The sequence below is a fragment of the Poecilia reticulata genome, chromosome 5 (genome assembly GCF_904066995.2).
Source record: "Poecilia reticulata chromosome 5, P_reticulata-male-v2, whole genome shotgun sequence".
In the NCBI taxonomy this organism is placed as follows: domain Eukaryota; kingdom Metazoa; phylum Chordata; class Actinopteri; order Cyprinodontiformes; family Poeciliidae; genus Poecilia; species Poecilia reticulata.
This window is the reverse complement of record NC_088834.1, coordinates 5466754-5487777: the sequence shown is the minus strand read 5'-3', so window position 1 is coordinate 5487777 and position 21024 is coordinate 5466754. Positions and strand designations below refer to the sequence as shown.

Genomic DNA, 21024 nt, shown 5'->3' with positions numbered 1-21024 from the left:
CAAATATAATGTATTATTCATGTGACCGTTTGGGGAAAAAAAACCGTTTAAAGGAACACACCCAAGGGTAGTGCTGCCCTCTGGGTGTACATGTGGCAGCTGGCAACTTTGTATAATCCTACTGTGTCACCTTTCTTGAAATCTGCAGTGATGTTTGTTGTACAAACCATTTAAAAGTCCGTCAAATACAGAAAGACCGCCCTCTGGTGGTGAATGTCTGAATCTTTTTGCCAAAATGTGCTGTGTTTGTGCTCCTTTTTTGTATCTCCTTAAAACTTGAATATATTTAGAATTTTATGATAGACCAACAAAGAACACGTTGTCAAAGTATAATATGAGGAAACGTTCCAATAAAGACATCAGCATCTGAATTGTAACATGGGAAAAATATTAAGAGCACGAATATTTTTGCAAAAAAAACAACAAACAAACAAAAAAAAACAATATAAATTTGAAACAGTATGGTGGCATTTATAAATTATTTATTATTGCTTCCATGATTCATCTTCATCACAATCTTTGCAGGGGAATGAACAAAATGTTTGATTTAAGAACTACCAAGTGCTTCACATTATGGTTTTAGAGCAACACATTCAGTCATGTGGCAGCACAAAATAAGCAAATGTAATGTAAATCAACATAACTAATAATATATTATTCATCTTAAAAATTTCAGTCATCCAGAAAACTTTGTTAAAAAATAGTTTTGATGATCAAAAAGGTCAAATTTACAAGCAGTCAATTCAAACTATTTCCATAGCTTAATAATACATGGAACAGGAGTGCAGATTGTCTCTAAAACAAAGATTAATAATTAATTATGGTTAGCAAGAAAAAAAAGACATGCAGATAAATTTACTTCTCCACTTAGAATAAAAAACTGAAATGTTTTAACAACTTCATAGTTATTCTTACAGTAACTACAGAAAAATAAAACTGAAATGTAAACCGTTCGAAGTGTCTGCTACTTCTAGGTCGGAGAACTTTCTCTTAGCTTCAAAGCACATCGTAACAATCACAACCTGGCCCACAGCTGCTGCGTGATGGTTTGTAGGAGTCAGTAATGCCACACATGAAATTCAATGCCAAAACAACTGGTCCCAGTCAAAGTACGGGTGGGTGGAATGGACGTCAGACCCGAGGCTTAATTATGCAAAAAATATATATATTTAAGACTTTTAAAGCACCACAGCAACATTTTATGGAATTGCTGTGTACTAGGAAGCATATCTATATACTGCAGCTGCATAGAGGGAAACCTAGGAGCTATAAAGGTCTGCATATGACTATAAAAGTATAAAAATGTCAAAGCATGTGTCCTGCACTACTTTCAGAAATGTTTCATTCTTCTAGTTCATTCTGACGCATTTAATCTCAAAGCATATTTGGAAGAAAAGACTAAAGCTGACTTCAAAACCTTCTTACTACAAGCTTTTAAAGTTACTCCTCTGGATCTAAGGCACTGGGCTGTTGCCCCTCTGGAGACCTTTGTGGTGCATCGTGAGGCTGAGCCACAGGGAAACCTCGGAGCTTTTCCTGGAGACTACCTACAGCCAGCCTCATCTGATCTTCAGCTCCCTGGAGAGACTTCAGCTCCATGGTATAAAAGATGTACAGCAGGAAGGTGGTCAGCAGGATGGCGAAGCACAGGGCGGCCAGCAGGTAGAAGGAGATGCGAGGAAAAGGCTGTTCCGCTCCCAGAGCGAAGCAGGGAACTGCTGCGATGGCCAGCTCCAGGACCAGGAGCGCTAAGCCCATCACTCCAGTACGTGCAGCGGTGTAGCGCATCCTCTCAGCACAGTGCAAGCCCACTTTGACCTCTGTGCGTGCCTCGGTTAAAGTGTCAACCAGCTCAGCTAGCTTTTCTGAACAAGAAGAGAGAAAATGGACAAAGACGTTGTCAAAAAACACTCATCAAACACCTTATTTGATACGTCTTGCAAGAGAAGAGACCCTTCAAGGGAACTCTATGAACCGACACTACTTAAGTTATCTTGTCTTTATGGTAGCGATACCTGCGGGAGTGTCCTGAGTCTTATCACTTCCAGCCTGAGCTGGAATGTGGGATTCTAGCCGTAACTCTGCAGTGAGAGCCTCATGGTCGGAATACGGGAGGGGATGGCCAGGAACGGAGCCTTTGGTGGTGGACATGAAATCGCAATAAATCTTGGTTGTGGAGGAACCCTGAAAAGACAAAGTGAGTTGAATAAATAAAAAAAAAACATTTACAGTTTGTAAAATATTCATGTGAACAAGTAGGACTTCAAAAACAAAACAAAAAAAAATCTGCATTTTTCAGCTTTAAACTTTCACCCACCTTGAACAAGATGTAGTCAATCCGAATCCCCTTCTCAAAGGGAATGAGTTCATTTTTACTGATAAAAAGGTTGTCTGCTATTAAAGTCATACCATTTTCACATCCCTAAAAAAAGAAACATGTTTGTAAAATCTTAATAACCACAAAGAAACAAATAGTTTTTACTTGCAAGTGAAGTGCCACTTAATTTAGTTTTCTGAACTTCATTTCATGCAAGTCACTTTGACAACCTACCAACTCAGATCTTAAAACATAAAACCACAATGATGATGTAAAACTTAGTCCATCTGTTTCACAACGGTTATGAACAGCATGCAAAAGAAGCTCATGCCAAACATTTATGTTGAAATAAGGCTTTTTGACCTTCAACTCTGAAGTTGGGACTTGCTTAAAGTCTGTTTGATTCATTTGAGATTCTACGATAGCAGATTTATCTATAATGTAAAAAATCTCAAACTCTACATCAGCTAAAAACTGCTAACTTGTTTCTATGAGAAAATTTTAATGCAGTTTATGAACAGATTAATGTTTTCAGTGCAGCTGTCTTTTTGCTACCTACATCAAATTTAGCCGTTTCTATATAAGAGTCTTTCAGTCCAGTGTAAGACATCAGCAGCCTGCAGCCCAGGTCTTGAGGGTGCATGTTGAGGTCACCTCCCACAATGACTACGTCGGCTCCAGTGGACGTATGACTTAACAAAAAAAAAATCAAAAATACAAAACAAATTATTTAATGATGCAATGATGTAAGTTGCTTTGGTTCTTGTGTCGGTGATTGAAATTAAACTCATGGAATACTATGTTACTACTAAAAGCTATCTGGTGGAGATAGCAATGCAAATGATATGTAAATACATTGCAGTGTAAACACACAGTAGATCACAGAGGCTGCATTGAAGCAAAGACACACTACCGGATGAACTGCTGCAGCTCCCAGGCCTGAACCACTCTGTGGGACAGATAAGAGTCCTTCTCTCTGCTGTACTCTGCATGCAGCTATCAATACACAGACACAAATGCCTTTTTAAGATTTACATAAAATCTAGAAAGAAAAAAAAAAGATTTTATAAAAGCTTACGTGTGTGACATAGACGTTTGCGGTCAGGCCAGCAATGTTCAGTATGGCCATGCCCACAGCTTTACCTCCAAACCAGTCCCCATGGTGAGCCTGCAAATAAGAGAGAATATATGAAATATATAAAATAACAGATAGAAAAAGAAAATAACAGAAAAATGTGGAAGTATTACTAAAAGTGATAGTACTTTCACCTCAACCAACTTCAAAACACAATGATGTTTAACACAATGATTTTCATATTCAAGCAGCATCAGAGGCACAGTGAATGAGCTAGGCATATTTAAAAGGCTAAACATTCCTGGGCTTTATGGAGATTTTATAATTTAACCTTAGTGGACTCAACTACAAAGATAAAAATAAAAACCTAGTCTATTCATCTAACTTTTGCCCGTTGTTCTATGTCTAAAGATCGCTACAAACCGAGACAAAAATCTCCAACTGACAGTAATTAGTGTAAAGGATGATGATGGTTCTTGACCCAAAGCCATGGCAAATACCATTCTCAATTAAATTTATATAGCACATTTATTTATGAGTAAATTCAATTACTTTATTCAAAAATAGAATTCAGACATCCAGAAATGGCAGAAAATATTACCAATTGCAGTTTACATAAACGCTTTGCAAGTCACTTTAATTTACTACCAACATGCTACTCACACTTCAAAGATCAAAAATCCCTTATAATAAATTAAAGTGATTGCTCTAAACACATGCTATTACTGTAGCTAGAAGTCATTGTCATTTTTATTAGTTTTATTACATACACATTAATACAAAAAATAGATATGTTTGGATGAAAGTATGGGCACGTATATGCATTTTTATCTCTTGTATCAACGGAAATTCAGTTAATGTGCAAGGAAAGGTAAACTTTCACAAACCTCTATAATGTGAAGGACTTACCATGTAAGGGTAACCGTTCAGAGAGTAGCGATAAAGAAACGTGTCATGGATTCTGTGTTTGGCAAAAATGGCCAGTCCACTTCCTATGACTCCACTGCAAAGAAGAAAAAAAAGGCAGGACATAATCAGTTCTACATTTACTTTTTATTTTTAGCTATAACACAAATACGACATAAAAAGTTACATTTTGTTATACTAGGCACAAATGATTATCCATTTAAGCTTGTGCTTTCATATGCTATAATAGGACTAAAACTAAAACAGCCTTGGGGTGAGGGGTGGGGGAGGGTAAAAGACAAAAGATTAAGTAGCAAAGATTTATGAGGGTTTTCAGCTCCATTTTCAAACAACTCACTGCCATGCATGTCTATTTTTCTGACACTCCACTTGCAATAGTCTTGAAGATATAAGATAGCACCACCCAGTTAAGAGGGAAACACATCCAACGTTCACTAGGATTCCTTTGGGAGCAGGAGGTCACAGATATTACCTTTTGAAGTAATGTGAGTGAGGATGAGTAGAGGCCAGCTTCGCTTTTAAATACAGAAAGTCCTTCTCACTCCACACCTTTAAAAAAACAACAACAAAAAAAACATGTAAACTTTCAAAATCAAGTTTTTAATAAATCATTGTTTATCTCTGTGTCAGTTTAAATGAATGCTTTTAGCATACCCAACCTTACAAAATGATGGGCTGATAAAGTCAATCAACTTCAAGTCATTGTGCAACAGCTTTCACTTACCTCTTGCAGTAAGACAATGTCATGCTGCTCCTTGCACAACATTTCTCCAATCATCTGATAGCGCTGAGAACAGTGTTTGCTTAGATAGTGGATCCCCCTTTTGCACAGAGAGTTTGAACAGACATTGTTTTTATTCTGCAAAGCTGTACATGCACACAGATGTAAAACATTGTATTTGGAAGATCTCCAAACCACAGCCACTAACCAGCAGTTCAGAGAAAAGACTCGCACACTGACACAGTCTGCGTTGGCCATGCTGAAGAGTCAGTGGAACAGTGGAGGTGACGATGGTGTTTCTGATCGGGAGTAGCTAAGATCAGATGCGAAGGCTGACGTAGATCCTGATGGGTCACATGAAAGATTATTGATGAGTTTAATTATACTAAGTTCCTTTGTTGTTTTTACTGTCTGTATTTCATTGCACAAAAACATCCAATGCACATGTATGGCATCAATAGGGCAGTTAAATTGGAGTCACTAGTAGAGCAAATACAACCTGGGTATTAAAGAAATTGCAGGATAACCAATGGGTTATGTGCACTTATGTATACAAAAATAAAAACCTATGAATTTGACTGAAAATAAAAAAATAAAACAACCAAAAAATAGACAACAGATACCAAAAGGAGAAACTGGAAAATTGTGACTTGTGACCTGCACTGTAAGCACGAAAAGTGCAAGTCAAGCAAACTGCAACCTGACTTATAATTCCATCCTTCTGTTATTTTTAAGTGTTTTACGTCCACCAGATTTGTTTCTTTTTTAACAACAAAAAAATATATATAGTTAATTAAAAGACACAATTTAATTCTATGTATTAAATTCTATGCATTTTATCACTACATTTTAAGTGATAAAATGCTGAGATAACCTTTCTGCGATGTCAGTAGTACAGCTGATGAATGATCACTGTGTTAAAGCTCAGCTGACCCAGTCAGACAGCAATATGTCATGCACATTTCTGCTGAGTTTTCTTTCCACATTTAAAAAAAAATAACAAAAAAAAACGTTTGCATTCAAGTCTTTTGGAACAACACACTGCCCCGACCAGAGTGCTGACATGGCTCAGTCCTGATTGTTTGTGAAAACAATCAGGAGAGGCCAAAGGTAACAGAGTTTAGAAAGAGTTTATCACCTGCTGTTAGATTCCCCAGATCCACTACAAACACGTTGGAAGTAAATTTTGAATTTTATGTTATAAATTCCAAATTATTTAACAGTATCCTGTTATTATGAGATGCTTGAATACATTTGGATTTTACTTTATTATAAATAACTGTCACAAAAAAACAAAAACAAAAGAAGTCTCCAGTTATAGGTTGTAGTATTATCAATTGATTTTTAACAGCATATTATAACTGGTTAACCGATAAGACGTAATTTGCAAAAGCAAGTAGATGCATGACAAACATCGAAGAACATCTTGGTTACAATATCTGTTTAGCAGGTTTTAGTGTAGGTGACTCTGATAAATTGACTAGAAATAAGTAAATCACAAAACATCAACCTTTCATTATTCATGATTATCATGATTCATTATTACAAATTATATTATACGCCTGGAACAAATTTAAAAAGTAGGCTTATAGGAAATCTATCTCCAGTTACTCGGATATGTTATATTCAGATGTCATACTGTAATCTAACATGCCACCAAATAAAGTGTTACACCTGTAGGTGCTAGTGTTGGGACAGGACAGGACAGGACAGGTGACGCTTTGCCGAAAATAACTTTGTTTTTAACATGTTGATTTATACAACTCTTTAGTCGCTTTTAGCAGCCAACTGGGTCCTTTGTAAAAACATTATTGAAACAAGTAAAACACTCTGTTATAAGTGGTTCCGCTTGTTTATAAATGTCATTATCTTGCAGGTAACGCCAACCGTTAGCTTACAGCCACTAAATCCCTTAGCTGCTCTCTTTAGCTGTGGAAGTTGCTCCGGTTTCTTTTGGCCTGGTACCAGTTTGTCCAATAACTTACCGTCAGTCTACTTCCCGTCGGCTGAATTGAAGTGTTGATTTGCCGTCGGAGTTATGAGATTATTTAGTTGTTTTGCTTTTGTCTTAGAATACTTCCTGCTAGCCTGTTAGCCGCCAGGTTAATGATCCACTAGGAAACGCATAGCAGTAAGACCTGTGTATTTCAGGCCACCACTAACTCTTACATAGCAGTACTCAAACGTTGCCATTGATACGTGCCTTTCGCTCACGCCGACGTCAAGTCAGCTGGTATATAAAAAAAATAATGAGCTGACCGCCGATTGCAGTTGTTCTTTCCTAACTAAAGCTCGACATCAGTTCAAATTTAGTGCTACACTACGGACTAACTTTCAAATCATACATAAGCCATGCAATATTGCACCTCAAAGCTGATAGTAATATAGCAACCCTTACAACTTTTGCGCAGTTTTATTTTGAGAGTATTACTTCCGGTGTGAGATACATTTGTCGAAATGAGTTCTGGGAGTTGAAGTCCAGCACTACCTTGATGCACTTTGTAATGGTAAGTCAAAGTGTTTCCTGATGTGTTACATTTCAAGTGGAATTTAATTTTATTTTTTTAGGCCAATTATTTTTTTCTCAGCAACAAGCTTAAATATTTTCTGTACATTGATGTTAATGTCAGAATTTTGTGCAGGTAACTAGAAAGATCCATGAACTAATGGTTCAGACTGGTGATATTAGTCATAGTACTGGTGGATATTTTTTTTAACACATTCTTTTAACACATTCAATACTTCTTTAGTTCCAAAGAAGTATTGAAAAGCCCCATCTAGCTGAGTATTGCTGCAGACAAGGGTGTCTCTTTATGACCAGCACCTGCATGTCCTTCTTCTGATGACTACTTCCAGTGGGACAGCAGACTTTGTCACAAAGTTCAAATCACCTTAATCTACTTTCTTCAACATGACCAGTGAATCATTGCACTCTAATGGCCTCCACAATCACTAGGTCAATCAGTATTGTTAAGAATATGATGGAAATGAGCAAAGTGGATGTACAGCTGACAAATGTCCAGTAACTCTGATATGCTATCATGTCATTAAGGACTGACAACGTTTCCAAAAATTAGTATTTAAATAAACAAAGAAAAATGTTCTGGGGTAAAAGAAAAGGATGTCCAACACAAGCTTTACCTAACAAAATGGCCATTGAGTGCACATGCAAATGTATTCACAATAGTACAGGCAGTAGTTTTTATGTTTATTTAATTGTTGGTTTCCGTTTTACCTTAATTTAAACTAATATCTACTATTATATTTTCTTTCCTAAAAATGTACGTTTTCCTGCCTTTCATTGCAGACTTCATAACCACACATTTTGTTGCTAATATTTTTGTTAAATTAAGAAGAACCACCATAGACAAAACAAATTAACATAAATTTAATGAGTTTTCTGGGGGAAAATGGCCCCAAAGGCACCATGCGTCTTGTGTTGTTAGATACATTTGTTGATTACATAGTCCAACCTCTACTTTTAAGTATAAAATTGCAATGCACAATTGTAACAAAGACAATAGTAAACCACCTTAAACCAAAGACAAAAAAAAATGTCCCACACCATTCCGAATATGATACATTAGGTAACTCAGTATTATCAATACCAGAACAATCACACATTATTTTCAGTGTAACATACGGCAAACACTGAAAGTCAAAAGACAACAGGATCAAAACAAAACAAAAAAATAAAAAATCTTGATGCAGGCAGATAATGTCTGTATAAAAGATAAACCGTGAGACCTGCAAAAGGAGAAGTGTTATCTGTATTCATGCTGTGAAGTTTGACATCCAAAGTCACAGATATATTTTCAATTTTACTCTCTTGTAGCTATGTTTTCCAGTGGACCACACAAAACCGATGCTTGCCTAGCAGGAATTGTGGAGTCAAGAGTTAATTCTGTCTCAAATAAAACTTATGCCAGAGTTTTAACACCTTTATCACATTGGAAAATTATCAACATGTCTTGAGAAACCCCACCCTGCCTTTTCGGTATTTCTCCTCCAACCCCATAAATAACAATCAATAGTCATACTCCACAGAGACAATAGTTCTGTTTCAAAATCATCATTTGAATTGATTTCATAATTATTTTGTATGTAAAAAAAAAAAAAAACTGAATTAAATATAAAACTGAACTTTTTATCAGTGAATACAGCCTCTCCACACACTACATGGAGAAGAGTGAAGCAAATAAACCAACTTCACAGCATACAATCTCTTTTTTAAACAAAAGAAACAGTGATTAACTTCTCCCCCTTTAACCATGGTCTCTGTGTTGAGTTACATGATCACAAATATCAACAAAAAGCCCCCCGAAAAATACTCCTATGTAACACATATTCCTTTAATATCCATTGACTCACAGTACAGAAAGAAACATTTCAATTATGCTACATAACTCAAGTCAGAAAATAAGCACTGTTGTTGCTGCAACCCCCCATCATGATGTGTGTGTGTTTTTTTTTTTTGTTAAGTGCATCTGAGCACACGTTTTTAAACAGCAAGAAATACCAAAGGGTCTAATAAGGAAGATAAAGCCCTGGATTTCTGTCACAATTGCAATAATACAAGACTCTTGTGTCAAATGTCTGTAACAGATAGATTCTGGTAAGACCTGATGTTTTACTGTTAAGATGTAAAAACATACAAGCAGAACTACGATGACACAGCAACAATATCAGCATTCCCCAATTACTCTTGGACTGTTAAACATTTTGCTTAGAATTTTTCTTTTTCATGTTATATTTTGTAGATAAGGCAGAATGAAAGTTAGTTATCCCATTCGTCTGTGTGCCCAAAGGCAAAAACTGCCCTCACAGATGTTGATCAGACTCCAATATTTTTTGTAACAAAACACACCTGTATGAACATATTTTGTTCATTCAAAAACAAGAGGTAGTAAAAAAGGCAATCCAAAGTGGCAGGCAATGGTAAAACCTTTGGTTAAAAAAAGGCACTTGCTGTACTAACAAACCTAAACAATTTCCCTCTGGTTTCCCCCCATTCTGTGGTCCAAATCTCTCCACTTTTCAGGCCAATAAGCACTTCTCTTACTGCTACCATCAGAGTCTTTACAACCCCATAATCACATTCTCCATCCCTCAATTAAACATTTCAATCTTCATCAAACACAAAGTGACCCACTTCATCTTGTTTAATCACATAAAAACAGCTGGTTATCCACAGTTCTTCACAATTTTGTTTCATGTTGGCGAGTCTGTCTTTTGTCCTTGCATTCTTTCCTTAAAGCATAAAGTGTGTCCATGTTAGTCTGGTCTAGCATTGTCAAAAGTTTCTGTTGTAGATTTCCTGGATGTTTGAGGTGGTTGTAGAGAGATTGCGTCACGCTTAGTCTGGCTTCTCCAGAACCATCTTGACGAGCTGTTAGTCTTTTATAAGTCTGTAGACGTGATACTGAGCTCCATGTTCACTATTGGAAACCTCAAAAACAAACGCTATACAGAGAAGGGTTTCCTGGGTATCACGGTTCGTCACCACCTGAGCATAAACACACATTTGATTAGCATGATTGTACATTTCAGGCAGCTTTTTTAAGGATTGATTTGAATTAAGTATTTTTTTTACCTGTAGGATCGTGAAGTTTTCAAGAACACTATTCATCATGTACTTTTCAGGTAAGTGTTTGAGTTTGTGGATAAAGTTGATCATGTATTCGCACATAGGAGAGCGGTGGATCCTGTAAACATACTTTCCTCCCTCCAGGTGGGCGTATTCTGTCTGGAGCATACAACAAAAACAGGAGGAAATAAGTGAGCGGTGTCAAACACACGTTTGTGAAAATAGCTATGTAATTCACATCCTTACCTCGACTTTCTCTACAACCTGCTTCCCGAATGAGCAGACTTTAGTTGAAACTGTGATGGTCATGCTCTCCATGCTGCTGTACTGGCTGCTTACGCCATAGAATGAGCCGGGCCCATCCAGCATCCCGCTGCTGTTCAGGTCAGCCTTTAGAGAGCACAAACTTCAGTTATAACAAAAACTTTCATTAAAAAAAAACAAAAAATTAAGTCTAATGGGAAACAAATTGGGGCTGCACTGTGGCGCAGTTGTTAGAGCTGTTGCAGCAAGAAGGTTCTGGGTTTGATTCCCGGCCCCGGTCTTTCTGCATGGAGTTTGCATGTTCTCCCTGTGCATGTGTGGGTTTTCTCCGGGTACTCCGGTTTCCTCCCACAGTCCAAAAACATGACTGTCAGGTTAATTGGCCTCTCTAAATTGTCCCTAGGTGTGAGTGTGTGTGTGCATGGTTGTGTGTCTCTGTGTTGTCCTGTGACAGACTGGCGACCTGTCCAGGGTGACCCTGCCTTTCGCCCGGAACTTTAGCTGGAGAGGCACCAGCAACCCTCCTGACCCCACTAAGGGACAGGGGTGTAAAGAAAATGGATGGATGGATGGGAAACAAATTGAGAAACACCAGAATCTCACAAAGAGCCTGAAGATAAATTATATATCAGACTGATTTCAAGCAGAAAATAAATATGGCAAATATTGCAAAACTCATTGCATCTAATAAAATATCATCTGAGTTATTATAATCGTTATGGTGTCATCAAAAGGTAATATGCTAAAGAGCAACTCTAACACTATTTCAACTACATCACCTCCCACAATCATTGGCTCTTCTGGAAAGGATGTTTAAAAAATAAATTATAAATGATAAATTAAATAAATTTATATTTTTTTCAGTACCATCATCTCCAACTAAAACACACTTTTCAAATATTTAGAATTGCTACTACCTCTGGGCCTCAAGTTGTCTTATTACAAAATTCCACCAAAATAAAATAACATATTAAATGTTTTGTTTTTCAGTTTTCTTGAACTTTAACACTGTGCAATTAATTTAAAATATATTTTTTAAGACATTTAACACATGTATACCAGGAGGGATGTTTAGAGTGGAAAATAATGTATTTAGCAGTTCATGAACAAAATCCCACCCAGAATTTGACGAGGAAGAAAGCATTCTGAGGCCCTTTCTCGTAAAGTTCTTTCAGGCCTCCTTTTTTTTCGGGGAACTTGTCGTAGATCTGCCGGATTTCCACAGCCTCGAGGAGCGGGTCGCTGTAGGAAGGGTTGGTCTGTCCAATGTGGACAAACAGGTGTTTGCTGTACTGCAGTGGAAAAAGACCAGAGGTTCAAAGTTGTCAGTTTAAAATCGTTATCACATCATCAGGAAAAGATTTCTGTGGGAACAACAAACAACTGACATAGGAAGCAAGTAAGCTTCAGTGCACCCTTCCTTACTTATCTAAGTTAAACTCATTTTTTATATTCACCTTCAACTAAACAAAAAGTGGATAATGATTGTGTAACATCAAAACACAGGTGAAGTTTGAGTACCTCTTATCATTTTAAGTATCTCACAAAAAGGGTACAATTTGAACAAACAAAATAATAAAAATGCTCCTCTGTGATCACCACAGAGGAGCATGTTTGGCAGAGACAATCCCCTACCAAAGTTCAGCTTACATTGTCTGGGTCTCTCTGGACCTCCATGAAGGCTGAGTACTCCAGCATCCGTAGCTTAGATGAAGCAATCGTCCGATCTTGCCATACTGGAACTGCGGTTGCTGTTGGTGGAGGAGGGGGCGCCAAGGGCTCATAGGCTGGGCACAGACACACAGGCATGAATAAACTGTCTGTTTTTATTTTTTAAAACACTCACAAGTCACACCTACCTGGTATGGGTTGCTGTACAGGACCTGGCAGGGCTGAGTATGGAGGCTGTACAAAAGGTTTGATGCTGAAAGAAAACAAATGACCAAGTAAGTTATAAGTATTTAGTTATAAGTATTTAGGTGTAAGACGTACTGCTAATGTCTCCAACTCTGTGTTTCTTATTGTGGTAATCTGTTAACTTGTAAGAATAATTATGTTTTGCTGCACCAGCTAGGCGTTAAGTTCACCTTCTTCAGTGCTACATAATAGAGCAAAACAGCACCAGTTAATATAATTTCCAGGCAAATCACAGAAAACCAATTAAAGCTTTTGGTTCTTTTAAAAGACCATCAACATTATGAGGAATTTTTTTTTCACCTTTTTTCAATCAAATCTGAAGTAATTCATTTGCCTTGTGGTGGTTAATTCAACAACAGTGTAGGAAACAAATAATGCAGGTGCTCGGGAAAAGTTAGTGCTGTTTTGTGCTTAAATTCAGGTCTTGGCTAAGGAGAACTTACACATGGCTGGTGCAGATGGGCCCAGGAGTCCTTCCCGGGTTGACATCTAGAATCATCCTAGTGTTGAAAAATGTTATTCAGTAAAAAAAAACCCCTGCAATACCCACCTGACATAAAACCTAACCTGCTTACTGATTTACTTATTTTTTTCAGCTTTTTATTTCTTGTACCAAGTACAAGTCAAGATGTTTCTTGTGTTTACTTACTCCTGAGATGGTCCTGGCTGTACTGGGATTGGAGGAGGCCAGAACTGGAGGGCAGGAAAGAGATAAGTGTTTCAATTTTTTTTTTAAATCCCTTCTTTTCACTGCGATAAGATGTGTATGTAAAGTCATTTTTAATTATTCTCACTCGAGTTGGTTGGTATGGGGCGGGAGACAGAGGAGGAAGGTGATTCTTTATCATGCTCGGTGAGACAATCTGTGCGGATGACAGGGCGGCCATGTTCTGCAGGGCTTTGTCTTTGGATGCTTGATCCTGAAAATTAAGAGAGAAATATGCGAGAAATAATCAGCATATACATTTTTTTTCTCAAAAACATCTATGTTTGATAAATAAAACAACTCATTTAGCTGTCAAAGAAAGCTTGGAAAATTGTTAGCTTAGCAGTAAATCTGTGTTCTGAATGAAAAGCAGGTTTCATAATAAAGCAGAGAAGAACATGGAGATGAAGCAGCAACGATCAAATATAAACAATAGATGGTCAGTGGGTTATCAAAGAACATTGCAAGAAAAATACGATAAAGTGATTAAAGCTGGATACAAGAGACCACAAGACCCAAGAATATACAGGTAGCTCAAGATGTCTAAACCCATTCAATTTCAATCCAAACCCTTTGGAGGTTAAATCATCGCCTGAATTTAAGAAACCACATCAAAAGACCAAAAATGTATATATATTTCAAAATTTTTGTTTTAGATTCCAAAATAGTTTCATTTTGTACTGTAATCTCTTACTTTGCGACTGAAAGACAGATACCTCAGAAGTAGGATTCAGTGTCGAGAACAACACCTAATGCAAAGCAAGCAAGAGTTTGATTTCTGGCAGAGACTGAGGGGCGAGAATGCTGCATCATAAAAGGGCTGTGCTATCTCTCCTTTAGCATTGGTTTATTAACCGGATAGCGATGGGGTGGGATGCCATGCCTGCAGACGGCCATAGCAAAAGGATAGTGCGCTACTGTTGCCAAACAAAGGGGAGCAGGGAAGCATATTACACAAGACAGATTCACTTACCAAATTCATCGCCTGAATCAAAAAAGAGAAAAACCATTAGTATTATGCACTTCTATATAATGTTTTGATGCTTACTTCTAAGGCATTTAAATTTGATAGTGATTTTAAATCTAAGGTCAGCATGAAAATGGGGTGAAATAAGTCAAACTTTTTGATTCAGCTGAAAAATATTAGGTACAGTTTACCCATGGCTAGTTTAGCACAGCTTGTGGCATCATGGGAAAACAACATTTTCCATTTGAGGCTGATAGTCAACATTATCTAAGATTTCAAGAATGTGTATCTTTAATTTAAAAAGCTAGTGGTAAGATATGCATATTATTAACAACTAAATGCAATTTGTCCTGTCTGATTTCTAATTGTTGCCAAATTAAGTTTTCAGTGTAGTACATTAACTTTGCAGGAAGTGTATCAACTTAACTGTCAGTCCCAAATACTGATATGAAAGTCAATGTGTTCTCGAAGAAGTAAGAGAGGCAGTACCTCTTTCAGCTTTATACTTGCAACTTATGTTTGGATTATGTAAAGGCTTAGGACACGGTGACACAGTTGATAAAGTCTTAAAACACGATGTAAAACTTAGTTTAAACCTTATTTTTACTAGGCAACAAACCCTTGAATCAGACTGTTGGGTGCTTAAAGCGAGGCTTCTAACATCTCATTAGGATAAACTTAGTATCTAGGGGAAAAAGTGGTAGACATCGCACTTTTGACTTAAGTTAAATGAAACATGACTGCAATGGATACTGACCTACTTTTCAGTACTTCACAATCTTGTCATCTTTTAACTTACAAAACAACATAAGCCTGAACTTATGATATTAGCTATTGCTTCTGACACAATGCAAACATAACAAGCATCCATATTAAAATGTCATTATTAAATTGGAATATTACTAGCTATAATAAGGTGGGGTGCTATACAGTATTGAAGTATACCGAGGTACATACAATAGCAAAGATATTTCTTTAATTACTGTAATTCTAAAAAAATCTTCAAATTTTGTAAGTTCTTCACAGAAAAGTTTAAATATGCTAAATTTTTTTCTTTATGAGTAAAGAGTGTCCTTTCTGCAAAACGTTTTTCTTGTGATGCCATTCCTGGTTTGAAGTGGCATTATGTACTCAACAGTCATGTGTGGTATTTAAGAGTAAGTGAATCTATGGCAGTGACTTTACCATGATGATACTACAATTATCCTATTCTTTTAATAAATGCACTTCTACATTTTGCTGTGTTAACCTAACAGTTATTTTATTTTTGAAACTGATTTAAATTCAGAACTAACATCAACATGAATTGCTTAATTAGTTTCCCCAACAAGGATCATTTGTGCCCAAATCTGCTAATAAATTTGGGAACTATTTTTTTAGTGGCTCTCTAATGAGAAGTGACTCTCTAGTGAGATTGGAAATGTCCCACATTTCCAATCTAACTGGCCTATCTCTTATGACAACTTCTTCCCCTGAAATCTGCAAGTTCTAGAAAAAAATTATAAAGGAACAAGCAAGAAGTCTTGCATAGCCAGGATTAATTTTCCATTTTAGATTTAGTTGAGGTAAATTTAGGTGGCACTGTAAGTCTTACATATGGCTATTTTGTTAGATTCCTGCAAGACTTTTGTCTTGTTTTTCATTCATATCACTCAGTTCTTAATCTGAGGTTGACTGCCTGGACAACCAAAGAATCAGCATAGCACCAGTATAGTCTGATGAATGTTTTGGTTAGAATTACAGCCAGTAACAAAGTACACCCCAGTATTTCAGGAAAGTTAATGGTTTTAAAAAAGTAGATATAACTAAATCCCAATCTGATTTGATCTCTTAAATAATGACAAAAGTATCACCTCAAGATGCCCCGTTTTTATAAACAACAGCTTCCGAACCCCTGTTTGGGAGCCACTACTCTAGAAGGTTAGTCCGTCTTAGAATTTTAATTTAATAAAATTTTTGCCCCACAGAATATAGTATTTTTAATATATAGAAGTATTAGAAGTAGATTAATTATTTCAGTGTGGATATGCAAAAATTACTTAAAAAGCATAAAGAGTACAGAGAATTTGAATAAGACAAGCTAAAAAGAGTTGTACAAAACTTTATATTACATTTTACAGAAGACTTTACAAACAAAGGAATAGATAAGAAACTGTAGATATTCAAGTGGGAGGAGCAGAAATCAGAGAGAAAGAAAGAAAGGAAAAAAGAAAGAAAGAAAGAGAGAAAGAAAGAAAGAATGAAAGAATGGAAGAAAGAAAGAAAAAAAGAAGAGCAAAAAGAGTACAGTAAGCTGTGGAGGACAGAGACAGAGCTGGAGCAACATGCAACTAAATAAACTTTCTTTAGACTGGCTTAGCAATGCATGTTCAATGAAAGCAGAGACTACAGTAACAACCATTACAGTTTAATTTTTTGAATTCTGTGTACTGCTGTAGAAATACAGGACTAAAAACAACCATGCATGTCGATGTACTGGATGCAAAAAAGCAAATCTAATTTGTACTTTAAACTTTTGATTGCAAACAATTCTTTTGTTCATAGCAAGCATGCATCTGCTTGGGTAGCCGAAATGGGTTTTCCATGTAAGCAAAGATTGATAATCAGATTCTGAAATTAGCTGGTTAGTGCAAAGCCAAGCGTGTACCAGCCCTGCTGAGGTGAAGCGCATACCTTTAGCTTTGACTGGATCTCGCGAGATTTTCTCCGGGCGAGAACCTGCAAATGGCTAGAAACCTGCACAGAAGAATAGCCAAGAGAAGGGAAGAGGAAAGAAGACATGGAGGGAAAGGACACGGGGAAGAAAGGGAGAAGCCGTAACCAAAGAGGAAAGAGACGCCCAGTCAGTGTTGCCGGGAGGCAGGCCGGCGGGACCTACCTTAATACCCGCCTGGTATTCACGAACTTTCTTCCGTGCTAACACCTGTATGTGACTAGACACCTACAGGGGTGTGAAACAGTTTTCAACAAATAAATAACATGCAATCAAATTCATGCATGCACAACCATGCAGGTGCATACTTGTAGAGCGTATGCCAACTCTTTACTGAAACAACGGAAATGTTCAGAGGTCAGAACAGTTGCTAAAAATCATTGAAAGGTGAATTTAAAGGATAAGGTTGGTAACTATACACTTTAGTGAATAGGTTTCTTGTAACGTGGCATTTAGCTGTGGAATAATGCTGGAGATAAGTGATAATAACACAGAATCCGAAGAAACAGCCAGAAAAAAAGTTATGAGACTGACTGCCATCAACAGCAAAATCCGGTGCTTTTAACACAGTTTCTTTTCACTTCACCTAAATACTTCAACTTCTTCTTGAAACAGCAATACATCTAATAGGTCAACACTTCTGGGAATCACTACATAAAATCAGGTGAAAAGATGTACCTTTTAGAAATTAGAACTTAGAAACTTTAGAATCCACAACAAAAATGAAGCCACTTTTAGAGGGCTTAGTTGTATTTTATTGTTAAAGTCAACAGGCCATGAAAACGCGGATTTTTCTCTTTTTTATTAAAAAATGTCAGAGAAATATTCAAGACACATGCGTAGCTTGGAAATCCTCTGTTTCAATATGATGGCAAATAAGATCAGAACCTATTGTGTGATGAATAAATTTTATTTCACCACTAATGTGTGCATAATGCAGCACAAATATACTTCTTACACTTTTAGACTATTATTTTAATGCTTTTAAGACAGATTAGCCTCTGGCAATCAGCCAACAATGGCATATTTTTAATTCCAGCAAAAACACTTAAAATGACCAAGTTTGAGAAGATATTTAGAATCAGCACTTTATTCTGTCATGTCTTTTTATAATTTCAAGTTAAGTAGGTCGAAGGAATTACTATTTGTTTTACAAAATATGTTGGAATAAACATAAAATAAAACCAGAGTTTTCTTTTAAAATCTCAGACTGGTTTCTGTCTTTTTATTTAGTGGATTATAGTTACCAAAAGAGACCCAAAAGAATCATGCATGTTTTTTTTTTCATTGTTAGCACAAGTTTACCTGTTTTCGCGTGCGGGTTTTGCCTGTCCGCAGCTTGATGTATCTTGCTATCAGTTCATTTCGACCTGTAACAAAAAAGTAGAAAGAAAAGTTATGAAAGGCAGTTACACAAACATTATATTGTACATCCCAAATTGGACACTTGGTGGCAGTATCCTCTTTTGAGTCATTGCCTCAGAGTTCATCAACACAAAGATTCACAATACTTCCATTGTTTCCTGTTACATGTTACTGACAGTAGAAATAGGAAGGTTAAACTGTTTTGTCTTTACGTCTTGATTTAGCAATCCATAATATGTCTTCCCATTGCCATGGAGTATAATTACAAACATAGCCATGTTTTTCAAGACATAACATTTCCACTCAAAATTCTGCCCAACAGCTTGTGCAGATCATAGCCGCTTATGCTAGGTTGTACTTTTGCTAATGTGCAATTCCTTTACATTAAACTTTTGTTTTTATCAGGTAAAAATTCACCCTGGTGCATGAGATGCACAAACAAGCTGCATGACGTGGAGCTTTATAGGAAACCGGGTGCATAGGGGTTTTTGAGTTTTCTTCTCTGCCAAGTCACGCTTATTGGGTTTCTGTGGAAATGGGGCTGAAATGAGAGGTAGAACCACCATATCATTAAAATAATGCTTCCAAATTTGCTGACAGAAAATTATGCTGACAAAACTGGTCAAGACGTGCCTTTTTAAACCCAAGGAGTTTAACAGCTCTCCAGATGCATAATGACAGGAGAAATAAGTCTTGTAGTTGGCCTCCAGAAGGCACTGGTTATTGCAATTACCATAAAAGTACCGCAGGCCATCTTCAACAGGCTTACAGCACTCATCGTACTAACCAACCAGTCAGTCCGGCAGTCAGCCAGCAAAGCAGAGCTGCGCTGTCTGCCGATACTGAGGGAGTCCCTCCCCTTTTGCCCCAGGCCAAGGATGGACACACCCGCTCCAGCGCCTCCACATTCCTAACATTCCTGTAAGCCTGTCACATCTGTGCTGGCCAGTCTGATTGGGCCTACAAACACAGAGCTTGGCTGAGTGCACACATGCTCAAATGAACTTCCAGCTTTGGGAGAAACAGGGGTTAGAGCCGGGTTGAAGGCCATCAGGCTCGGGTATGGGGATGGGGGATGATCGCTTATGAAGGGGCAAAAAGGGCAGCTGAAAAGGGCAGGGGCTCTTGGAGAAAACACAAAGCCATAACTGTCTCTGCCAACAACTGCCACCTGGCAGCGAGGCAGCAGCTTTTCCCAAAACAACACCACCGTGTGACCCCACAGCTAACGGACAACAGCACCTGCTGCAGACCGTCCTGGTGGAGGATGGCAGGGAAAGAATAACGCCCGCTCAACCCCCACCCAACTGTCACTCTCAGTCTCTTCAGCTGGAGGGGGAAGGAGAGTGAACGTTGCATCACTGAGGTGGAAAGAATTTCACTAAAATGTCACAGCAAATTACTCAATGATGTACAAGTGAAATAATTAAAGGTAAGAATTTTTCTCCAAAACGTGAGCCTGATTTAAAACAACTGAAGTAAAGTTTTCGGTTCAACACTGAGCCAAATTGGCTTCTTTGCAATTACAATCATTCTAGAAAAAAAAAAATATATCCATCCATCCATCCATTTTCTTGCACCCTTTTTCCCTCAGTGGGGTCGGGAGGGGTGCTGGTGCCCATCTCCAGCCAACGTTTCGGGCGAGAGGCGGGGTACACCCTGGACAGGTCGCCAGTCTGTCGCAGGGCAACACAGAGACACACAGGACACACAACCATGCACACACACACTCACACCTAGGGGCAATTTAGAGAGGCCAATTAACCTGACAGTCATGTTTTTGGACTGTGGGAGGAAACCGGAGTACCCGGAGAAAACCCACGCATGCACAGGGAGAACATGCAAACTCCATGCAGAAAGACCCCAGGCCGGGAATCGAACCCAGAACCTTCTTGCTGCAAGGCAACAGCTCTACCAACTGAGATCTAGAAAACATTGGGCCCCTAGGCTAAAGTCAGCATAGTGCCATACCTAGATATTACTAAGGACTGATAGTTAGGTACACAGTAGTGCTTATTGACCCTTTGTAATTGACATCACACTCTTCAAAATCAGCTCACACTCCTTTAACATATGTCAAAACAACCTATATGCGCAGATTAACTCCTGTAACAGACAGTTGGTGGCCTAAATTAGCTTTCCGTTTGCTGCAGAGACAAGAATGCAAACAAATCTCGTCATTTTATTGTAAACCTTTTGATGAGGAAGTTGACGCCGATGGATAGCAGCAGCAAGTGATAAATAAGTACTATCAGCCCTTGGTGTGTTCACAGATTTGAAGCAACTATGTTTTACAAGGTAAGAAGATGAATGTTCATGTACTTCATTAATAATCTAAATGAGCAAGATACAATCAACTGCAAAATGAAAAAGGTACCTGTGTAATTATTAGTAACCATGAAGAGACCATCTCTTATGGCGCCTCAACTTGATTACGTGACGTAGTTGAAAAGGGTCAACAGGGC

The 21024-nt window shown here is 37.7% G+C and overlaps 2 protein-coding genes across 11 annotated transcripts in view; both read right to left on the bottom strand.

Annotated features, from left to right (window-relative positions):
* Positions 1–465: 465 nt before the first annotated feature.
* smpd2b (sphingomyelin phosphodiesterase 2b) lies at positions 466–7464 on the bottom strand. The gene is made up of 11 exons (XM_008408974.3): positions 7026–7464; positions 5249–5384; positions 5044–5140; positions 4792–4868; positions 4302–4395; positions 3396–3485; positions 3231–3313; positions 2877–3009; positions 2318–2422; positions 2016–2184; positions 466–1865 (listed from the first exon to the last, which is right to left on the bottom strand). The coding sequence occupies exons 2-11, from the start codon at positions 5296–5298 to the stop codon at positions 1441–1443; spliced, it is 1323 nt and encodes a 440-aa protein (XP_008407196.2). The 5' UTR covers positions 5299–5384; positions 7026–7464; the 3' UTR covers positions 466–1440.
* Positions 7465–8413: 949 nt separating this feature from the next.
* tead3b (TEA domain family member 3 b) overlaps positions 8414–21024 on the bottom strand; it is a 34963-nt gene continuing 22352 nt past the window's right edge. For 2 of the 10 annotated variants that reach the window (XM_008408962.3, XM_008408963.3), the window contains 13 exons: positions 18500–18564; positions 17360–17422; positions 17155–17217; positions 14488–14499; positions 13603–13728; positions 13458–13501; positions 13252–13308; positions 12751–12815; positions 12542–12678; positions 12010–12183; positions 10874–11017; positions 10634–10786; positions 8414–10546 (listed from right to left, as the gene is read on the bottom strand). In XM_008408962.3, the coding sequence (XP_008407184.2) occupies positions 10433–10546; positions 10634–10786; positions 10874–11017; positions 12010–12183; positions 12542–12678; positions 12751–12815; positions 13252–13308; positions 13458–13501; positions 13603–13728; positions 14488–14499; positions 17155–17217; positions 17360–17422; positions 18500–18564 (1217 nt within the window). In that variant the 3' untranslated portion in view covers positions 8414–10432. The remainder of the gene's footprint in view (positions 10547–10633; positions 10787–10873; positions 11018–12009; positions 12184–12541; positions 12679–12750; positions 12816–13251; positions 13309–13457; positions 13502–13602; positions 13729–14487; positions 14500–17154; positions 17218–17359; positions 17423–18499; positions 18565–21024) is intronic. The other 8 variants (XM_008408964.3, XM_008408965.3, XM_008408967.3 and 5 more) reach the window with 8 other exon arrangements.

What these genes read in the sequence shown, in the direction of transcription:
- smpd2b (XM_008408974.3), bottom strand. Translation starts at nt 5,298, where the DNA reads ATGGCCAACGCAGACTGTGTCAGTGTGCGAGTCTTTTCTCTGAACTGC. An exon ending in ACATTGTCTTACTGCAAGAG is followed by an intron (nt 4,869 to 5,043) that starts GTAAGTGAAAGC and finishes GTTTTTTTAAAG; the next exon opens with GTGTGGAGTGAGAAGGACTT. An exon ending in TAGAAACGGCTAAATTTGAT is followed by an intron (nt 2,423 to 2,876) that starts GTAGGTAGCAAA and finishes TTCTTTTTTTAG; the next exon opens with GGATGTGAAAATGGTATGAC.